Source organism: Schistocerca cancellata, chromosome 3 (genome assembly GCF_023864275.1).
Source record: "Schistocerca cancellata isolate TAMUIC-IGC-003103 chromosome 3, iqSchCanc2.1, whole genome shotgun sequence".
In the NCBI taxonomy this organism is placed as follows: Eukaryota; Metazoa; Arthropoda; class Insecta; order Orthoptera; family Acrididae; genus Schistocerca; species Schistocerca cancellata.
Window position 1 is genome coordinate 675,434,812 of NC_064628.1, and position 17,315 is coordinate 675,452,126.

General features: G+C 39.2%; 1 protein-coding gene across 1 annotated transcript in view; it reads left to right on the forward strand.

Annotated features, from left to right (window-relative positions):
* LOC126176497 (uncharacterized) overlaps nt 1–17,315 on the forward strand; it is a 686,449-nt gene that overhangs the window by 549,185 nt on the left and 119,949 nt on the right. The window contains exons 6-8 of the mRNA XM_049923651.1: nt 7,066–7,199; nt 9,524–9,768; nt 15,459–16,610. Coding sequence (XP_049779608.1) covers nt 7,066–7,199; nt 9,524–9,768; nt 15,459–16,610 — 1,531 coding nt within the window. The remainder of the gene's footprint in view (nt 1–7,065; nt 7,200–9,523; nt 9,769–15,458; nt 16,611–17,315) is intronic.

Here is a 17,315-nt window from a genome sequence, read left to right on the forward strand (position 1 = left end):
ACAGTCATAAATAGCACTTCAGTTCATATAACACCATTTATGGGAGGCTTGCCAACAGGGTTGTTGTAATATAATCCGACTCCCCTTCCACCCCCCCCCCCCCAGAAAAAAAAAACCATGAGGGTTTAAAAAAATAATAAATAGCACCAAAAAAACAAATCAAAATAAAATATGTATATGTAATTGTGAAAATTTAATGAGTATACAAAATGTTACATAGGCAGTGTTACACAAATTAAAAAGAGCCATCACATTTATTGAAGGTAACCATTTAGTGTCACAAGAATATATTTTATTAACATTGTATTTTAACTTTGCTTGCGATGTAAGACACGCCGTAAATGACAGTTACACTTCCAGAAAAAAACTGCAATTTGTGTTAGAATTGTAAGAACTGTAAAGTACAATTTAGCCCCTTTTGGAAGCATACAGAAATTTCTTCTTTCTTTTTCTCCCCTGAATCATTTCTTATTTTGACCAAACAAGCCCATAGGTGGAAAAGTGTCTCTCAATGGATGCAATGCTGACAGAGCAATGAATGAAGCATTTGACTAGAGTAATAAATCAAATTGATAAATTTCCTTTTATGCTGTTTTCAGCCCCATTATCTTCCAGTGTTTGTTTGGATGCAACAATGTTATGGTTGCATTGGAAAACTTACTTGCAGGAAAATATTCAGAATCAGCAATCCTGAAAGACCTAACACTTACAGTCGACCCTGGATGCAACTCTGAGCCAGTTTTCTGCACTTTCTTCTTGTTTAGCAGTTAATCTTTTCCATCTGAATCTTATACCTTACACTGAAAAGGTTCTAGTGCTAGTTCCTTTTTTAATTTGAGTCTGCATCATGTTTTCCAAACAGATTGATCAATAGTACTGCAGATTGTGCAATATTTGTGCTGTCTGCATGAAGACTCTACAAACCTCTGACAGTCATCAGAGAAGATAAGTGGTGTCTTTCAAATTTATAACATTATCCAAGATTTTGATAATATTACAAGATCTTCTTCAGAATGCTATGTGACAATTTCTACATATTTCAAATAACTATCAATAAAGGTGCATAGAAAATCATGCTGGGAATTCTGTGTAGTAGAATTTGTGAGTCGCTCTAGTGGAATTTGCGAGTTGCTGCATAAGACCATTCGTTTCACTTAACAAACTATGTAATTGAGGGTGCTTCCCAAAGTGCTTATGAACTTTATCAGTATGCTCTATTACACACATAGGTGTTACTTCTTTGAGTAGATTAAGGTAATGAGCTGAACAACCATATGTTAATAAGTCAGGCAGGTATTCTTTTAAAAACTGTTGCCTTTTTGTAATTTTATTTTCATTATCAGTGCAATCAGCAAATACTTCTTTCTGAAAATTGTCTTCATACATTTTAATTCAATTTTTCAAAGACTCTGCACAGAATGGAGCTTTCTTTTGGTTGGCTGCACAATCAGTTGCATTTAATAGAAACACTTGTTGGTATATATGGATACTGGTTGCTGTTATGCTCTTTTAGCTGAATTTTTATATTTGCATCAACCTCATCTGCAACTTTATCAAATAATATCCTGCGTAATTTGGAGTGTAACTACATCACAGGGCTCGAGTCATGTTCTTGTAATCTTGACTTGAAGCTGCATTGGAGACTATATCGTTAGAATAAAAGAACTTTGCCATCAGTAGATCCTGTTGTTCCTTCTGCTGATGACTAGTCTTAATTACAAAGTTCCCCAAGCTAGTTTGTTCCCTCTTCAGTGGTGCTGAAGTTGAATATTGACAGCCATGAGCTACTGGTTGTGTGCCACTGTTACAGCTGCTACGGAATAGCTACAAGGAAAATACATTTCCAGTATAGGACTACAATTGTTGCACATTTCTAGAGCTGAATCACATATCTCTATTTCCAGAGGAATTGAAAAATTGTTTCTCTTAGTGCACTTTTCTGATGACTTTTGTTCTTCCACTTTTGCCACTGACCTCAACATTACAGTGCTTGCAAAAATCTTCCTTTTTATCTTTATCATATGTAACCTCTGACCATTCTGCTGCTGCTTTTATTCCAGCCCCAAATGGCATGATGTTAAAAATTTAGCTACAAGAAAATAATTTTACTGTTATCTAAAACGAACATAAGTCCAAGAAATAACATAACTAATGTGGTTTCTACAACAGTGTGCTTAAACAAAAGATTGTGAAGATTGTGTGAGGCTCAGGCTGCCAACACAAGAAAAATTAATTTACCAATTTTGCCTGTTTAATTTATCAGTTTTCCAGTAATAAACTGAGCCAGCTGGCCCACTTTCATCTCATTGTGGGTGATGGACTGCGTTGAGATCTCGAGCCTCAAGGCGAAGGCTGCATGGGGGACACAGGTTTCTGCCAAATCCCATGTGCTTTGCTAATAGATTCACTGTGCTAGGTGATGCTGGGGGGAGGCTGAGCCGGATCAGAATGCCCCTTCTGCCAGGATAGTAGCTGCTCCTTCATTAAGGTCCGGACAGGCACGTGGGGATAGGGGTTTGTTAGTTATTGGGAGCTCCAGTGTGAGGCGAGTCATGGAGCACCTCAGGAACGTAGCAGCTAGGACAGGGAAGAAGTCCAACGCTCACTCGGTGTGCTTGCTGGGGGTCGTAGTCCAGGATGTGGAAGAGGTTCTTCCGGCAGCTCTGGAGTGTGTGGGGTGCAGCCAGCTGCAGATTGTTGCACGTCGGCACCAACAATGCCAATCGTCGAGGTTCCAAGGATATCCTTGGGTCCTTTCAACAGGTAGCTAAATTGGCGAAGGTGGCCTCCATCTCTTGAGGCGTGGAAGCCAAGCTGACAGTCTGCAGCATCGTACCCAGGGTGAACCGGGGTCCTCTGGTTTGGAGTCGAGTGGAGAATCTAAACCAGAGGGTTTTTTTAGATTAGGTTCCTCCCCATGGGAAACAAACTGTTGGACTGAAAAATTACCAGTTCATGACACTGATGTGGGTGTGCCAACAGTAAAAATTTCTAGTTCGCCTAAACAGGTCATTCCAAAGGATTTAAGCATGCTAAATCTCATGTTAGTAAATTGTCCAAGTGTCTGTAGCAAGATCTCTGAGTTACTCTGCGAAATAAACAGTAGTAATGCCAATATTGTTTTAGGTACCAATAGCTGGTTGAAACCAGACATAAATAACAGTGAAATTTTGAACTCAGATTGGACAGTGTTTAGGAAGGATAGGACTGATGCTATGGGAGGTGGTGTGTTCATTGCAGTTAAAAGCTGTTTAAACGCAGTTGATATCTATACTGGGTTGGACTGTGAAATAGTCTGGATAAAGCTGTCAATCAGACAAGGATTGACCATTGTATTAGGATGTTTTTAGAGACCACCAGCATCTAAAACAAACATCACAGAACGTTTCAGGGGAAGTATTGAGTACATAGGAAATAAATATCCAAATTATCCATTAGTGTTAGGTGGAGACTTAAATCTGGCATCCATTGGCTGGAAAAATTACACATTTATCTCAAGGGGCAGAAGCTTCTAGGAGCGCTCTCAACATACAACCTTAAGCAATTGGTTAGAAAACCAACTCGAGATGGGAACATATGAGATATCTTGGCGGCAAGCAAATCTCATCTTTTTGAGGAAGTTAATCTAGAAGAAGGTATTAGCGACCATAATGTCTTTGTGGTTTCTACGTCAGTTGAAGGTGCAAAAAAACAAAGAAGCAGTGTAGAGTTTTCTTGTTTGGGAAAGCAAATAAAAGTGTCATTAATGAATATCTTCATAGTCAGCTCTAAACCTTCACCACGGGACATAAAGATATTGAGCATCTTTGGTCATTTTAAACATAGTCACTGCCCTGCTGACAAACAGAAATTATGCGAAATGAAAGCAGCTGTCAAAATGTCAATGAGATATTCTTTTAACAAATTTGAAAGCTATATTTGATCTGCAGATTCTAAAAATAACCCCAAAAAGTTTTGGTCATACGTAAAATCTATGAACGCTACGAATGATTAGATACCTTCTCTTGCTGACAGTACGGGTAATGTAACAGATGATGATACACAGAAGGCCAAAATTCTAAACCTAGCTTTCAAAAACTCGTTTACGGTAGAGGACTGCAGCACCAATTCCCCTTTCAATCATCGAACAAACACAAGGATGGCTGACATACTGTTCAGTGTATCTGGGATTGTAAAACAGTTAAGATCCTTAGACACCAGGAAGGCATCTGGCCCAGATGGTATCCCCGTAAGATTTTATGTTAACTATGCTACAAATATAGCACCATTCTTATCCATCACTCGTGAAATGGTTGTACGGGAAAATCCACACTTCATCACTACCTTGAAGATGCTGTGTCCCATCGCTCATGTGCCGACTACTACACCACATTAAAACTCACTTAAATCTTGATAACCTGCCATTGTAGCGGCAGTAACCGATCTAACAACTGCACCAGACACTTGTTGTCTTACATAGGTGTTGCCAACCACAATGCCATATTGTGGCTGTTTACAAGGCTCTGTATTTGAATATGCATGCCTATACCAGTTTCTCTGGCAATATTGTGAAAAGGATAGATTGCTACTCACCATATAGTGGAGATGTTTAATTGCAGACAGGCACAATAATAAGACTGCTAAACAAGCAAGTTTTCAACCAAAAGGCCTTCTTCCAAGTTAAACACACACACACACACACACACACACACACACACACACACACACACACACACACACCAATCAAACACGCTTCTCACACAATATGACCACTGTCTCTGGCTGCCAAGGCAGTCAGAGACATTGCCATGTGTACAAGGTCTGCTCAAAAAATTCTGTAACATCTGTGATTTTGCACCAATGGTGTGTTGGAGTGAAATGCTGTTGGCATCCCTGCACACAACAGTGTTAATGTGTCATTGTATTATGTCTGTTGGTTATTATTCAGTGCTGTATTGAGTACAATATTGTGTCGCATGGTTTCCAAATTTCTGTATGGCAGGTTTAGAGGAGCAATGTGTCTGCATTAAATTTTGTGTGAAACTTAAGAAAACCTTTACAGATATACACCAAATGATCCAGAAAGCCAACAGTAATGAATGTTTAATCTGTACTTGGTGTCACAATTGGTTCACATAGTTTAAAAATTGGTGGACAGAAATAAAAAATGACCATCATCGAGGACACTGTTTCACATCTTCTAGTGACGCTCATGTCAGAAACATCAACAAAACTGTGCATGCCAATCGAAGACTGACTGTCCAAGAGATTGCAGGAGAATGTAACATTTCAGTTGGATTATGTCATGAAATCATGACACATCATCTTGGAATCCATATCTTGGAATCCATTGTGCTACTGCCAAGTTTGTCACACAGCTCATGAGTCAAGATCAGAAAGACCTTTGTCTTGCAATCTGTGAAGAGCTTTTGCGTCACACTGATGAGAACGAGAAGTTCCTTAAGAGAATCATAATAACATGAGTCTACAGCTATGATGATAAGACAAAGGTTAAATCAGCATAATGGGCCAGGAAAAGTTCTCGGGTCCCAAAAAGGCTCACCAGGTCAAAGCTGTGCTGATAGATGTCTTTGATTTTCAATGTTGCTACTGGGATGTGTTGCAACACCTGCGAGAAAATGTGAGATGGAAATGGCTTGAAATGTGGCGAAACAGTTGATGGCTCTTGCATAATGATAACGCACCCGCACATTCATCCCTGTTGGTATATGACTGTTGCACAAATAATGAAATCACTGTGCTGCCTCATCCTCCATACTCTCCAGGCCTGGACCCTGCATACTTTTTTTTATTTCCAAAGTTGAAAACACCCATTGAAAGGACGATGATTTGCAACAATAGACAAGATAAAAGGAAATTCCTAGATAGCGCTTCATGCAATTGAGGAAGCAGTGTACTACAACTGCTTCTGGAAGTGGAAACGATGTTCAATTGTGGAGAAGAGTGTTTCAGAGGAGACAAGCAAAATAAGTAATGCGTAAACATAGAAAAAATTTTGTGGAGTAAGTTCCAGAATTTTTTGACCAGACCTCATATGTTGTCCAACTCAGAGTAAGGTCTTGTGGTTGAAAGCTTACTTGTTTAGCAGTCTCTTTGTTGTGCCTGTCTGCAATTCAACTTCTCCGCTAAATTGTGAATAGGATTTATCCTTTTCATAATACTGTCATTATTCCATCTTCTACTTCCCATTGTTTAAACATTCAATAATGCAGATTGAGACCATAGTGTAATATCTAAAGGAAGACTTCAGAACCTTTAGGAAGTTTTGTAGAATATTTGACCAAGCACTAGATAGATATGTAGCTAATCGAACCATTCATGATGAAAGGAATATATATACCGTCTTTGTAAAGAAGCCACAACCACTGCACTATAGGCATAAGAGAAAGTATAGGGCTATATATACAGAGATGCTAAATGAAATGCATTTGGTTATCAAATGGGCAGTGCGTGAAACTTTCAACAGGTAATGTGGAAGAGCCTTATCAAAAGATCTCTTTCGAAACCCAAATAAATTCTGCATGTATGTAAAGACTATCAGTGACACAAAAGTCAGTTGTTGATGAATCAAAAACTGAAATTGAGGGTAGCAAAGCAAAAGTTGAAGTACTGAATTACATTTCCATATCTTCCTTTACAAAGGAGGATTTGAGGAGCACTGCCACAGCTTAATTAGTGTCATTGACTGTGAGAAACAGCTAAAACTGCACAGCATGTGGAATTTGCATCATATTCTATACTTAATTTGCCCTTTTAACATATTATCTATGTATAAGCCATTTACTTTCCTGTATACTCTAATTTTGATGCAGTAATGTATAACTTTGATCTAGATACAAATTGTCGTGTTTGGATCCATTGCCCATAATTAATGTAATTTTTATATCTGAGGATAGTTTATTCTGTGATTGCATCTGGTATTTGCAGTATTATGCCAGTTGAGAGTTTTCAAAAATATTTAAAAGCTGTAAAATATTGCCATCTTAAAAACTGTAATGTTTCATAATTCTTATAAAGGTGTGAAGGGTTTTGTTATGTCTTAATTTGGCTATTTTTGACTTGCAGGGGATCGCATCATCAGTGTGAATGGTTTGGCAGTGACAGGCTGTAGCTACGCGCAGGTGGTGCAGACTATACAACACAGCGGAAACTTCCTGCACCTGCTTGTCGTGCCTAAGGAAAACGACCTACTGCAGCTGGTTTGTGATTAAAGTGGTTGAAAATGAATGCACTGTACTATATCTTTTTTCTTCAATTACTGAATGACAACCCTCCCCCCCCCTGCCCCCCCCCCCCCACCCACACACACACACACGAGTAGGTTGTGGGGGAGGGAGGAGCATAAAACAGAGGAGGAATCAGACAGCAGAGAAGAAAGTGTGGGTGTAGATTTTACACTGAAACTAATCATGTTATACACTACTTATGTGCAGGCTTTTATATGGATGTGACCAGTATTAGTCGTCCACCCATATGAATAGTCATTGGCCAATATGCTTGATGTCAGTGACTGCTTCACAGCCTGTTCCATTCCTAGACATCCCCCTTGCCTCCCCCCATCTGCCTGATCTCAAGAAAAGATTCTTATTTGATTTACGTATATGGGAATCGCTCTTGTAACCCATCCTTTGATCCCACAGTCCTGACTCCAATCTCGACAAGATCGTGTCCTGACCCATCTCCACCCTGATCGCCATGTTACGCTACAGTCAGATTCATGAGTGATTGCCGTTTGCACAGGTGTAGGCACAGGCATGACTCACTTAGTCATTGGTTCCAAGTGACAGTTGCTTTCCTACAAATTATGTCTCTCTGTTGCTTGTGTAGAATTTGTCATTTACCACAACATTCGGCGATGACAGATTGCAACAAATAGAATAAAAATTCACGAAATACATCGCTACAATTATGTTTAATGCTCACATTGGCTATGAAATTCACAGCAGGGCACTCAGCATGCTACTGAACATTCATTGGCTGTCGGAGAATGCATGATCTACATTTGCAGAACAAGCATAAACCTGACTGCTGTCTTTGAAGATTCCAATTATCTCCAAATATGCTTCACATCATCAGTCTACAGTCTCATTGTCCTTACAGGAATCCCCCCCTCCCCCTCCATGACCGGGGAGATGGGGGGGGGGACAGGCAAATTTCTTCTCTTTGTGTTCCGCACCCCCCTAAATGCATTAAAGTAGTACATTTTTACAACTTGCTAAAAGGCACTGCATCACTTGCCTTCTAGCGTGACATGTTGTAACATCCCTGCCATTATACACTTGTTATTCGCTGTATCGTGGGTCTCTTCTTTCTCTGTTGTCCTAAATCAGGATAGAGTGTGAACCAGGAAAATGAATTTAATTTTCTTATACGTAGGCTGTTATTGATTATAGACATTATTCTTACTGATAACCATCTCTTGTATAATCATACTTCAGAGAACACTATATGCCGCAGCCTTTAACTGAACAATCTGGTCATCACTTATTCTAACAACTTACTAGTGCTGTTGCTCTCTAGGCTTATATGCACAAATCGGGGTTTGGATGATCTGTGAGAACAGCAGCTTTATAAGGTGCAGTGTCCAAAGTGTTCAAGTACAAGATAGTTCTGTCCTTTGTGTTGGCAGTGTTTTTATCATCATATGCCCACTGGATGATTGGAATCATTTTTTCATTCAAGCAATTTATTATGTTCACTTGCAGTCCACACACAAAAACAGTAAATTAAAAAATACACAGGCATTAGTAGTCTTATGAATCCGTCTTTCAGTCAAACCACTGAAAATCCTTAATTGCCATTTACTCTTTTTATTTCTTACAAGTGTTTTGTAGCTTGCCAGCATTTACAAAAACAAACCAAACCCTGTGACAGAACCTAAAAAACTGTAAACATAGTTTTTGGTTACAGTGGTACATTACATAATGAACACTGATTGTGCTCTTAGATTAATAAATCTGTAACAACCTGTGTTTGTTTGTTTGTTTTGTGAATGACATCCACAATGCATGTAATGCAGAATTGTTCTGAACTACTGATTTTCTGACTGGAGTAAATTTTTTCTCCGTTTGAGTCACAGAATACAGCATTGCATATAATTATTCAATGAAAACACCTGCATCTTCCATAAACACATCCTGTGATATAATATAAATATTACAATTAGATGGTGGTTTCACATGCACATGTAACAATTTGACTGATTCTGGAAGCTGTAGTTTCCAATGTTTTAATGTTTGTGCTGTGTGTCTGAAATGTGCTTTCTGTTTTGACTTGATGCCTTAGTAAAATTATTTAAGTGGTATTAGGTGTATTATGTTCAAAGTAATGCCATTCACTCCAACTCTCAACAGAAAACTTAAAAAAAATATTGTCTAGTTGATTTTCCATCCGAATGAGTAACTGAAAGTGTTTTTACAGAATTTGTACTGTGAACATTAAAATTAATATCTCCATTAAACTAAATATAATTCCATTTTAACTTCCTAATGCAGTTTAGCTTTTGATAAATATTTATTGGCAGTACTTCGGTGAGACGGCGCACAACCCTGAGACAAACCGGCGGCCATCACGGCTGCACTCACCTGGCCGTGGCATGCTGCAGCAGGCGGCTCCACCGCTGCGGCAGTATGCCTCCCCTCCACCGTACCGCCCATTGCAACAGGATCCTGACTTCCGTAGTCGACGTTCCAGTGAGGGCTGTGACCGTGACCATAGCCCTTTCCGATCAGAGCGTCGCACTAGTGCAGACAACTGGGGTGGATACAGGTGTGTACGCAGGACATAATATCATAAAAGTAACTTATAATAAAATAATCGCAAGTATTTTACAACTGGCTGTTACAGGGTGCTATTTTTTCAATTACATTTGATTTTGTAATGTTGTAAAGTTGATCGTTCATACACTAATTTCTTTTAGGCTGTATTATGGCATGTTATTTTCAAGTGGAGCTGCAATTCATGGAAGTTACCCATATCCTCAAGTTCTGGTAGGTTTGTTAATGGCTTCCTTAAAACATTTGAAGTGAATGACTGTATTTGTCCATGAAAAAAAGAGAATAACTTGTAATTTCTCCAATTCTTGTCCAGTTTAACCTCTGTTTCATTAATACCCTGTTGATATTGTGTTAAACTGTAAGTACTGTCTCCTCCTCTAGCACATTACATGCAACACACACCTACCATGAAATAACGCTCGCTTACCTTTCTTAAGAAATTTGAATTTTCATCCATTCATAAATGAACTTTGTTTTTATCCTCTAGTTTTCCATTATGATGCAGTAAATTAACATAAATTGGTTAATGTTCTGCTGTTTGATCAGTTCACTACCTCTTCCCACCAGTCATTCAATGAGTCACTCTTATAGCAAAAGTTTATGGATGAATTGTGTTACTTGCGAAACCAATACATAAGGTTCCCTGGCAAAACAATTCAAGTAATAAACTAGCAGTGACGAATTCTGCCTTTCTTCTGTACTTGAACTTTCCCCATGAATAATAAATAAAATTTACTTTTCTATTATTTGTTTATCCTTCAGAATTACAGACTATTATCTGGAAAGATAACAAAGGCCATAAAACCCTCATTTTTGTGAGTAAATAAAAATGTATATATTGATTACTTATCGCTGCTAAGTATAAACAGAACAAAAAAATTAAAAATGCTATTACTGAGAACATCACTAAACCTAATACTATTACTACTTTGTACCACTGCAAAACTGCTGTAAACACATTGCTACTACTGATCCTGGTTATTAGGGGCAACTAAACTGTAGATGCTTGTTTCCACTACTGAATCCACTCCCATACTGCCTGCATTAACAATCTTTCTGATGGTTTCCTTGGGCATAGAGCAGCATGTCACTGTAACAAGTGATTCCAGAATTCAGGAAACTTCTCAAAATCCACACTTCCATAATCACTTGCACCAATGTGATAGAAGGTCTTGAAAAACTGCTATGAGGATTGAATGAAAAGTATTGCCTCCACCTTTGTTTATTGGGTTTGGATGGGAATATTTTAATAAATCAAATGCAGAAATAATCCATAGAATGTGATCTTTAATTATCAATATTCAGTTTTTCACATAATCACCAGCCAATTGGATACATTTCTGCCAATGATGAAAAAGTTTTCTGAAGCCGTCACAGAAGAAGTCTGCACTGTTTCCGCAACCACGGTCTCACAGTTCTCTCAACATCTTCAGCAGAAACATAATGATGTCCCCACAGATCGTCTTTCATTATCGGGAACAGCTGGAAGAAGAGTTCCTGGCAAATTTCAAGTCTGCGCACTTTAATTTTAGGAGTCAGCATCCGGGGTACCCATTGTGCACAGATCTTCTGATAGCCAAGCAAAGCAATAGTGTGACCCACCCATTCTTGTAAAATGCTGATCGTGCTTGTAATTTCTCTCTGAGTGATATGACTATTGTCCTGAATCAGTCTGTCAACATTTTGCTTGTGAAATTCGGTGGTTGCTGTCACAGGACGTCCAACTTTTTGTTTGTCACGCAGGTCAGATGTTACCACCTCAGCATCTTTAAACTTACTCACCCAATGATGTACAGTACTCACATCAACACAATCATCATAAACTGCTTTCATTCTCTGACGAATCTCCTTTGGAGTGACACCTTCTGCTGTCAGGAATTCAATGACCGCACATTGCTTAAATCGCATTGACTGACCGTCTGCGCAGTGTTCCATACTTTACACTGTAACAACACAACCGTTCAATGATAGGGCGTGTCCTGGCAACTGGAGCTGTAGAGAAGATGCTACGGAACAAGCCAGTACCTGCTGCGAATCAATTCTACCAACTGTTGAAGAGTTATGAAGGTGGAAGCATTACTTTTCAGTCAACCCTCGTACATTCACTGGTTGCTAACCTCAGTTGCCTTTTCATCTGTAGAGTATATCATCTAGCCAAGCCGATAGCATGTTGACATGTGGTTGAATGCTTCATGAAGTTGTCCTTTGCGTCCTGGATACTGTGTGTGCAGTGTTATCCAACATGCATGAGATTGACCCATTCCTCAGTGCTGTTTTGGGACCCAACATTCTTAATGCCTGACAACCATTACCCACTGCTTAATTGTAGGATACGAAGTTTCTCAACATGTTATCCGGAGTGTTCACAGTGTCGTAGGTGCAACAGTCATTGGTTTGCCTTTTGTTATTGTACAGATGTGTGGCTTATGGCCCATGGCTGGTCAGTTAATGTATCAGTCCACTTGACAGGTGAAGAAATTTCAGTTTTAGTCTCTCTCGGATGTTAGGGAGAAATTCATATGTTCTCCTGTTTTCACCTGAAGTGCCCACTCATTTTTTCCACAGTTAAATATTTGATCTTGTATTTATTTTCTCATATTGGTCCCTGTTTCCAAGTATCCTTTGTACTTTCATTTGAGTGCCCTTCTTGAACCATTATAGGGTCCCCTTTTTCCTGATTTCTGTGTCCAGTGGGCATATTCCTAGAATTACTAACAGTGCATAATTTGGTTTTGTAAAGTAGCCACCTGTTAATCTTAATAGTACTCCTCTTTGAACTCTTCTGACTAACAAAGATCAGCTTCCAAGCTGAAATCTATGACTCCAAATGCTTGTACCACATACAACTGACACTACAATAAATTGGTGGTATGCTCAGATTGTTTTCGTGAGAGTCAAAATTGCTTATTTTCAATCATTATAATTTTGCCCACCATTGTACCTTTTCTGCTTGCCTCATCTGTATGATGATCAAAAGTGCAATGTTCATTCCCATAATTGTTCTTAACCTGTGCTGGTCTTCTGTCTCATCTTCTTTAATGTTAGGATTCACTGTTTCAGTTAGCAGGGCAGTGGACTGTTTCCAGCTTTGTTACCGTCCTATCATTTCTTTTGAGCATGGACTAGACTATTGGTGAACATCAACATAAAAGTTTTCTGGGTATGGTACCATGTCATAACGTTTCGGCCATGGTTGCAGCAGCTTTGTTCTTGACCAGTAGACCCAGAAGAAGGCCACTGCAACTGTGGCTGAAACGTTGGTTTTTCTCCAGCAACAGTAGTTTTTTACATTATGACATGGTACCATACCCAAAAAACTTTTATGTCGACTGACTCTGGTCGTGGAAGCCTATGCAATTATGTTGGTGAACATGTTTTCTTGTAGAATGTATTTTTACTCCCAGGGAACTGTTTTTAAGTTAGTCTCCACAAATTGTTACCATTGTTCCATTTTTATTTCCCATGAATACTGCTTAAAACGTTGTTTAACATGCCTGTATGTATGCAGCCTGTGGATTCTTTCTTTTTAGTCACACTGCTGTGCATGGCTTTCTGGCTCTTCTTGTTTCTCATCTCAATTTTATGCAGTGCCTTGGTCCAGGTGCAAGGTGGTCCCATAGAAGCACCTCTCCTGGTAGGTTTGACACCTCATTTCTCTGTGTATAGCTACTGTCACTTCTTGCACTTTAAAATCTACATAATTGATGAGCAATAGACTTCAGAGACACTGAAACACCCTTCTAAGTTCTTCACAATTAGCCTCCTTGATATTGTATTTGGACCTTGCAAGCACATTCTCTGTGGTGTTTAGATTTCCCTTTTAGTGGTGATATAGTGTGTGATATTATGATGATGTGATGTCATTTCATGCTCAACCTTTCACATGGCATGCCTCTGTTGTATTTGACAGATTGACATCTGTCTGTGACAGTGCTCCGACCCTCCCTTCCTAGGGTGGCAGATGGTGAGGTGTGTTCAATTCCTTCAGTTTCAGTTCTATGATGGTTTCTTCTGGTTTCCTTCCACAATCAATAGTTAGGCGGCTACGTCACAACACTGACTTCGCTTTTGTGTCAGTGATGTAGACGCAAGAGGCTTATTTTTCGCTAGGTGACCAATATCCTTTACCCTTAGCTGATACTCATCCATATCATCACTAAATTGAAAATACATGGAAATAAGGATGTAACTCTCCTTTCTGTTTAACATTTCCACACAGGTTACATGTTCTGTACAATACTGTCAAATTTTTATCACCTGCAGTGGCCTTGTTAAATAGTATTATTGCTGCCATAGGAAGTTGCCGTTGGATGACTGTCTGGACAGTTTTTGGCATATTGTAAACCTTTCCTGTCTCCAAGAACAGTGTACTAACTTGAACTCTTCTGCCACTTTTCTATTGTCATGTAGTACACTGGCACATCTCATGGTATTAAGCTGTACTATATTTATGTTAATTGGGAATGAATGCAATCCCATGCTACATGACCACCCTTGATGACAGACTGCTTGTACAACATATTGAAGGTATATAATAAATTCCTGTTGGCAGAAACCTGTTTCAGTAGAGTCATCAGTGTTCCTTTTCTGTTGGCAAATTTTTCATTTTAAGATGGATCCTATCTATTATACCAGGTTCGTGAAAAGTATATATTCTCCTTTTGGGTGCATATTCTTTACCTGGTGTAGCAAGTCATTGGCTCTTCCAGCCTGCAGAGGTGTCACATTCCCTATACTGTCATAAATCTGTCGCTGATCTGTTTGATGTTCTATGTTGTCAATAGGTCTTTGTTTCCAGTATGAAGTGGCTCTGGGTCTCATCCTGTTTTTGTCATAGATTCATAATATCCTGCATTGACAAATCTTCTTGTACATCTGTAGGCAGCATAGTATCTTCCTCAGGTTTGTGTGCTGTCACATTCTACATACAGTTGCCCAGTTCGTCACCAGATTCTGCTCACTTGTATCATACATCACTCATCTGTAAGCTTGCTTCCCTGTTGTACCACACTGTTCAGAGCTTTCACCAAAAACTTTTTTCCTGACTTTTTTGTTGGTGCTTTGTTGCTTTTTTGTTCTCCAGGCACTTTCAGTCCCTATATTTATACAACATGAACACACTGCTAATTTTACTGCTGTCTTTTTATACTGTGACTTTCTTCCCCATAGTGTCCATAAATTTCTGCTTGTTGATCACAATATTTTGCCAGATGACTTAAGTCTTGGCATTTCACGTACCGCCTCATTACTAAGTTGTCTTTCACTGAAACTGAACAAAACCTGAGATATACTTTGTGTCATTTCATGAAAGCTGTTCTAACATGAAGGTTCACTTCAATAACTTCATAGACCACCTTTACTCCCATTGATCCTGTCCTGAATAGTAATATAAAGTCACTTTCAAAGCTTACCTTTGTCAGTTCATCTTCAAGGTTTTGCCTTTACGTCTATGTTGTCTGAGTGTCACAGAATATCATTAAAGATCTCTCTTTCTCAGGTTATTGACATATCAGTTTCTTGTACCTTTTTGTTGTTCATTATCTTTTCTTTGTCACTTTGTGTATCAGTTTCCAGGATGCTTGATCTTCCTTATATAGTTATTAAAATATTCTTGTAATTAATTCACCCATTTTGAATTTCTTGGTCCTTGCTGTAACTTTAATGAATACTTTATTTCCACAGGGCAACAAACAGCAGGGTAGGACCAGAGAATCCTTCCTCACAAGTTCCAGAAAGTCAGCATTTCGGTAGTCAGGATAGCTATCTTCAGCTGCCTGGTTGCCGGCGCAGCCTGGACGGTGGAGATGGCGGAGGGGGAGGGGGAGGGGGAGGAGGAGGCAGTCGCAGAGAGTCATCTAGCTCTCTTCCAAGTACAGACTATCTTACACCTTCGGACAGTAAAGACAGCCTGTACGGATCTACATCTACGCTTACAGGGGGTCGCAGCAGTGATGATTCAATTATCATTGACAGGATACGGAAGAGCTTTGAGCAGAAAGAAGAATTTTTGAGGCGGCCTAATCAACCCATTTCATGGAGTGTCCTTGAAAATGTGGTCAGAAATCAGCAACAGCATCATCATCAGCAGCAGCAGCAGCAACAACAACAGCAACAGCAGCAGCAGCTGCTCCATCATAATCATCAGCAGCAACACCACCTCCATCACCAACAACAAATTCATCAACAGCAGCAACTTCAGTACCAACAACAGCAGCAAAATCAGTGTTACCAAAATCATCCACAGACTGCAGCCCAAAATTCACAAAGCAGGGCAATTATTGCTCGGGAATTCTATGCCAGACCACAGAAATTTCAACGTCCAGTGTGGCCACCAACTAATTCTGCTTCGTCACTACCATCACAAATTGCTCCACCTAGTGATGAAAGACAGGAATCCCCAGTGAGAACAGCTGGTGCAAGAGTTAATCATGTGAGACCCTTGCATCAGAGTCTCCGTCGTGTTAAGTCTGATGTGGATGCTGAGCGGCAGTCTTCGGCATGTGGTAGTGAGGACAGCAGTAACCGTAGTGTGGTAGAGCACAGACTGCCATTTGAAAGAGCGTCATCCGAACCGTGTGAGGACAGGAGTGTAAATAGGTCACAACATAACTCTCTCAGTGCAAAGTTACCGTACAGTCCTGTGGTGCCCATTGAGAGTGCAAATTCTCAAGTGAGAAGTGTTCCTGCTGCAAACAGACCTGGAACAGGCAAGACACCCTTTGTGACTACACTGACACGCATTCATGAAAACATACCTGCCATTGACCGCAGACGAGAATTTGCCAATTCTCAGTCAGAATTTGCATTCCAGAATCTCCAGCAGCCAGATCAGAGGTAAGTTGCACACTTCCCATCACCTGTTGTTTAACTGCATATTGAAAATAAGTGATAAGTCTTTTTAACAGACTTAAAAGAAATTACGTATTCAGTTATACCTCATTTTTGAAAACGGATTTTAGTTATTCATCAACACAGTGTATGATTATTTGGTGACTGATACAGTTAGTGTATGCCTTGTCTTATTCTTAAAGTAATTTTTATAGATTATGTTTATGGATCACACTTGTGTGGCAGTAGAGAACTTAAATAAGGCTGAGAAAGATGGGGAGGTAAACAAATCAGGGACTAGACACAGGATTGTATGTTAAAGAAACACACTAGTGAAAATTTTAAGTTCTCATCTTTCAGAGCTAAATGTCTTTTTGGAAGCTAATATGATAAGAGAAAAGTAGTAAGTTATTCATTGCTTGAACAGTTACTTTAAAGTAATGTAGACTGTATGCCCACTGTCTAGTTTTGTTCATTGTTCTGTATTTGTAATGTTATTGAGAACCACCATGTTTTAAGTAAGTATATTGTTTACTACATTTGTCAGAGTTGTTGACAGAAAAACTTAAGCCACATTGTCATTCAGTTTTTCTTTTTCATACGTATTTCATGTGCAACATTGGATTTCACTATTACTAATATCAAATTAAACCATCTTTAACATAAATATAAACATTAATATTGTCAATGATGAATAATTCTGGGACCTTA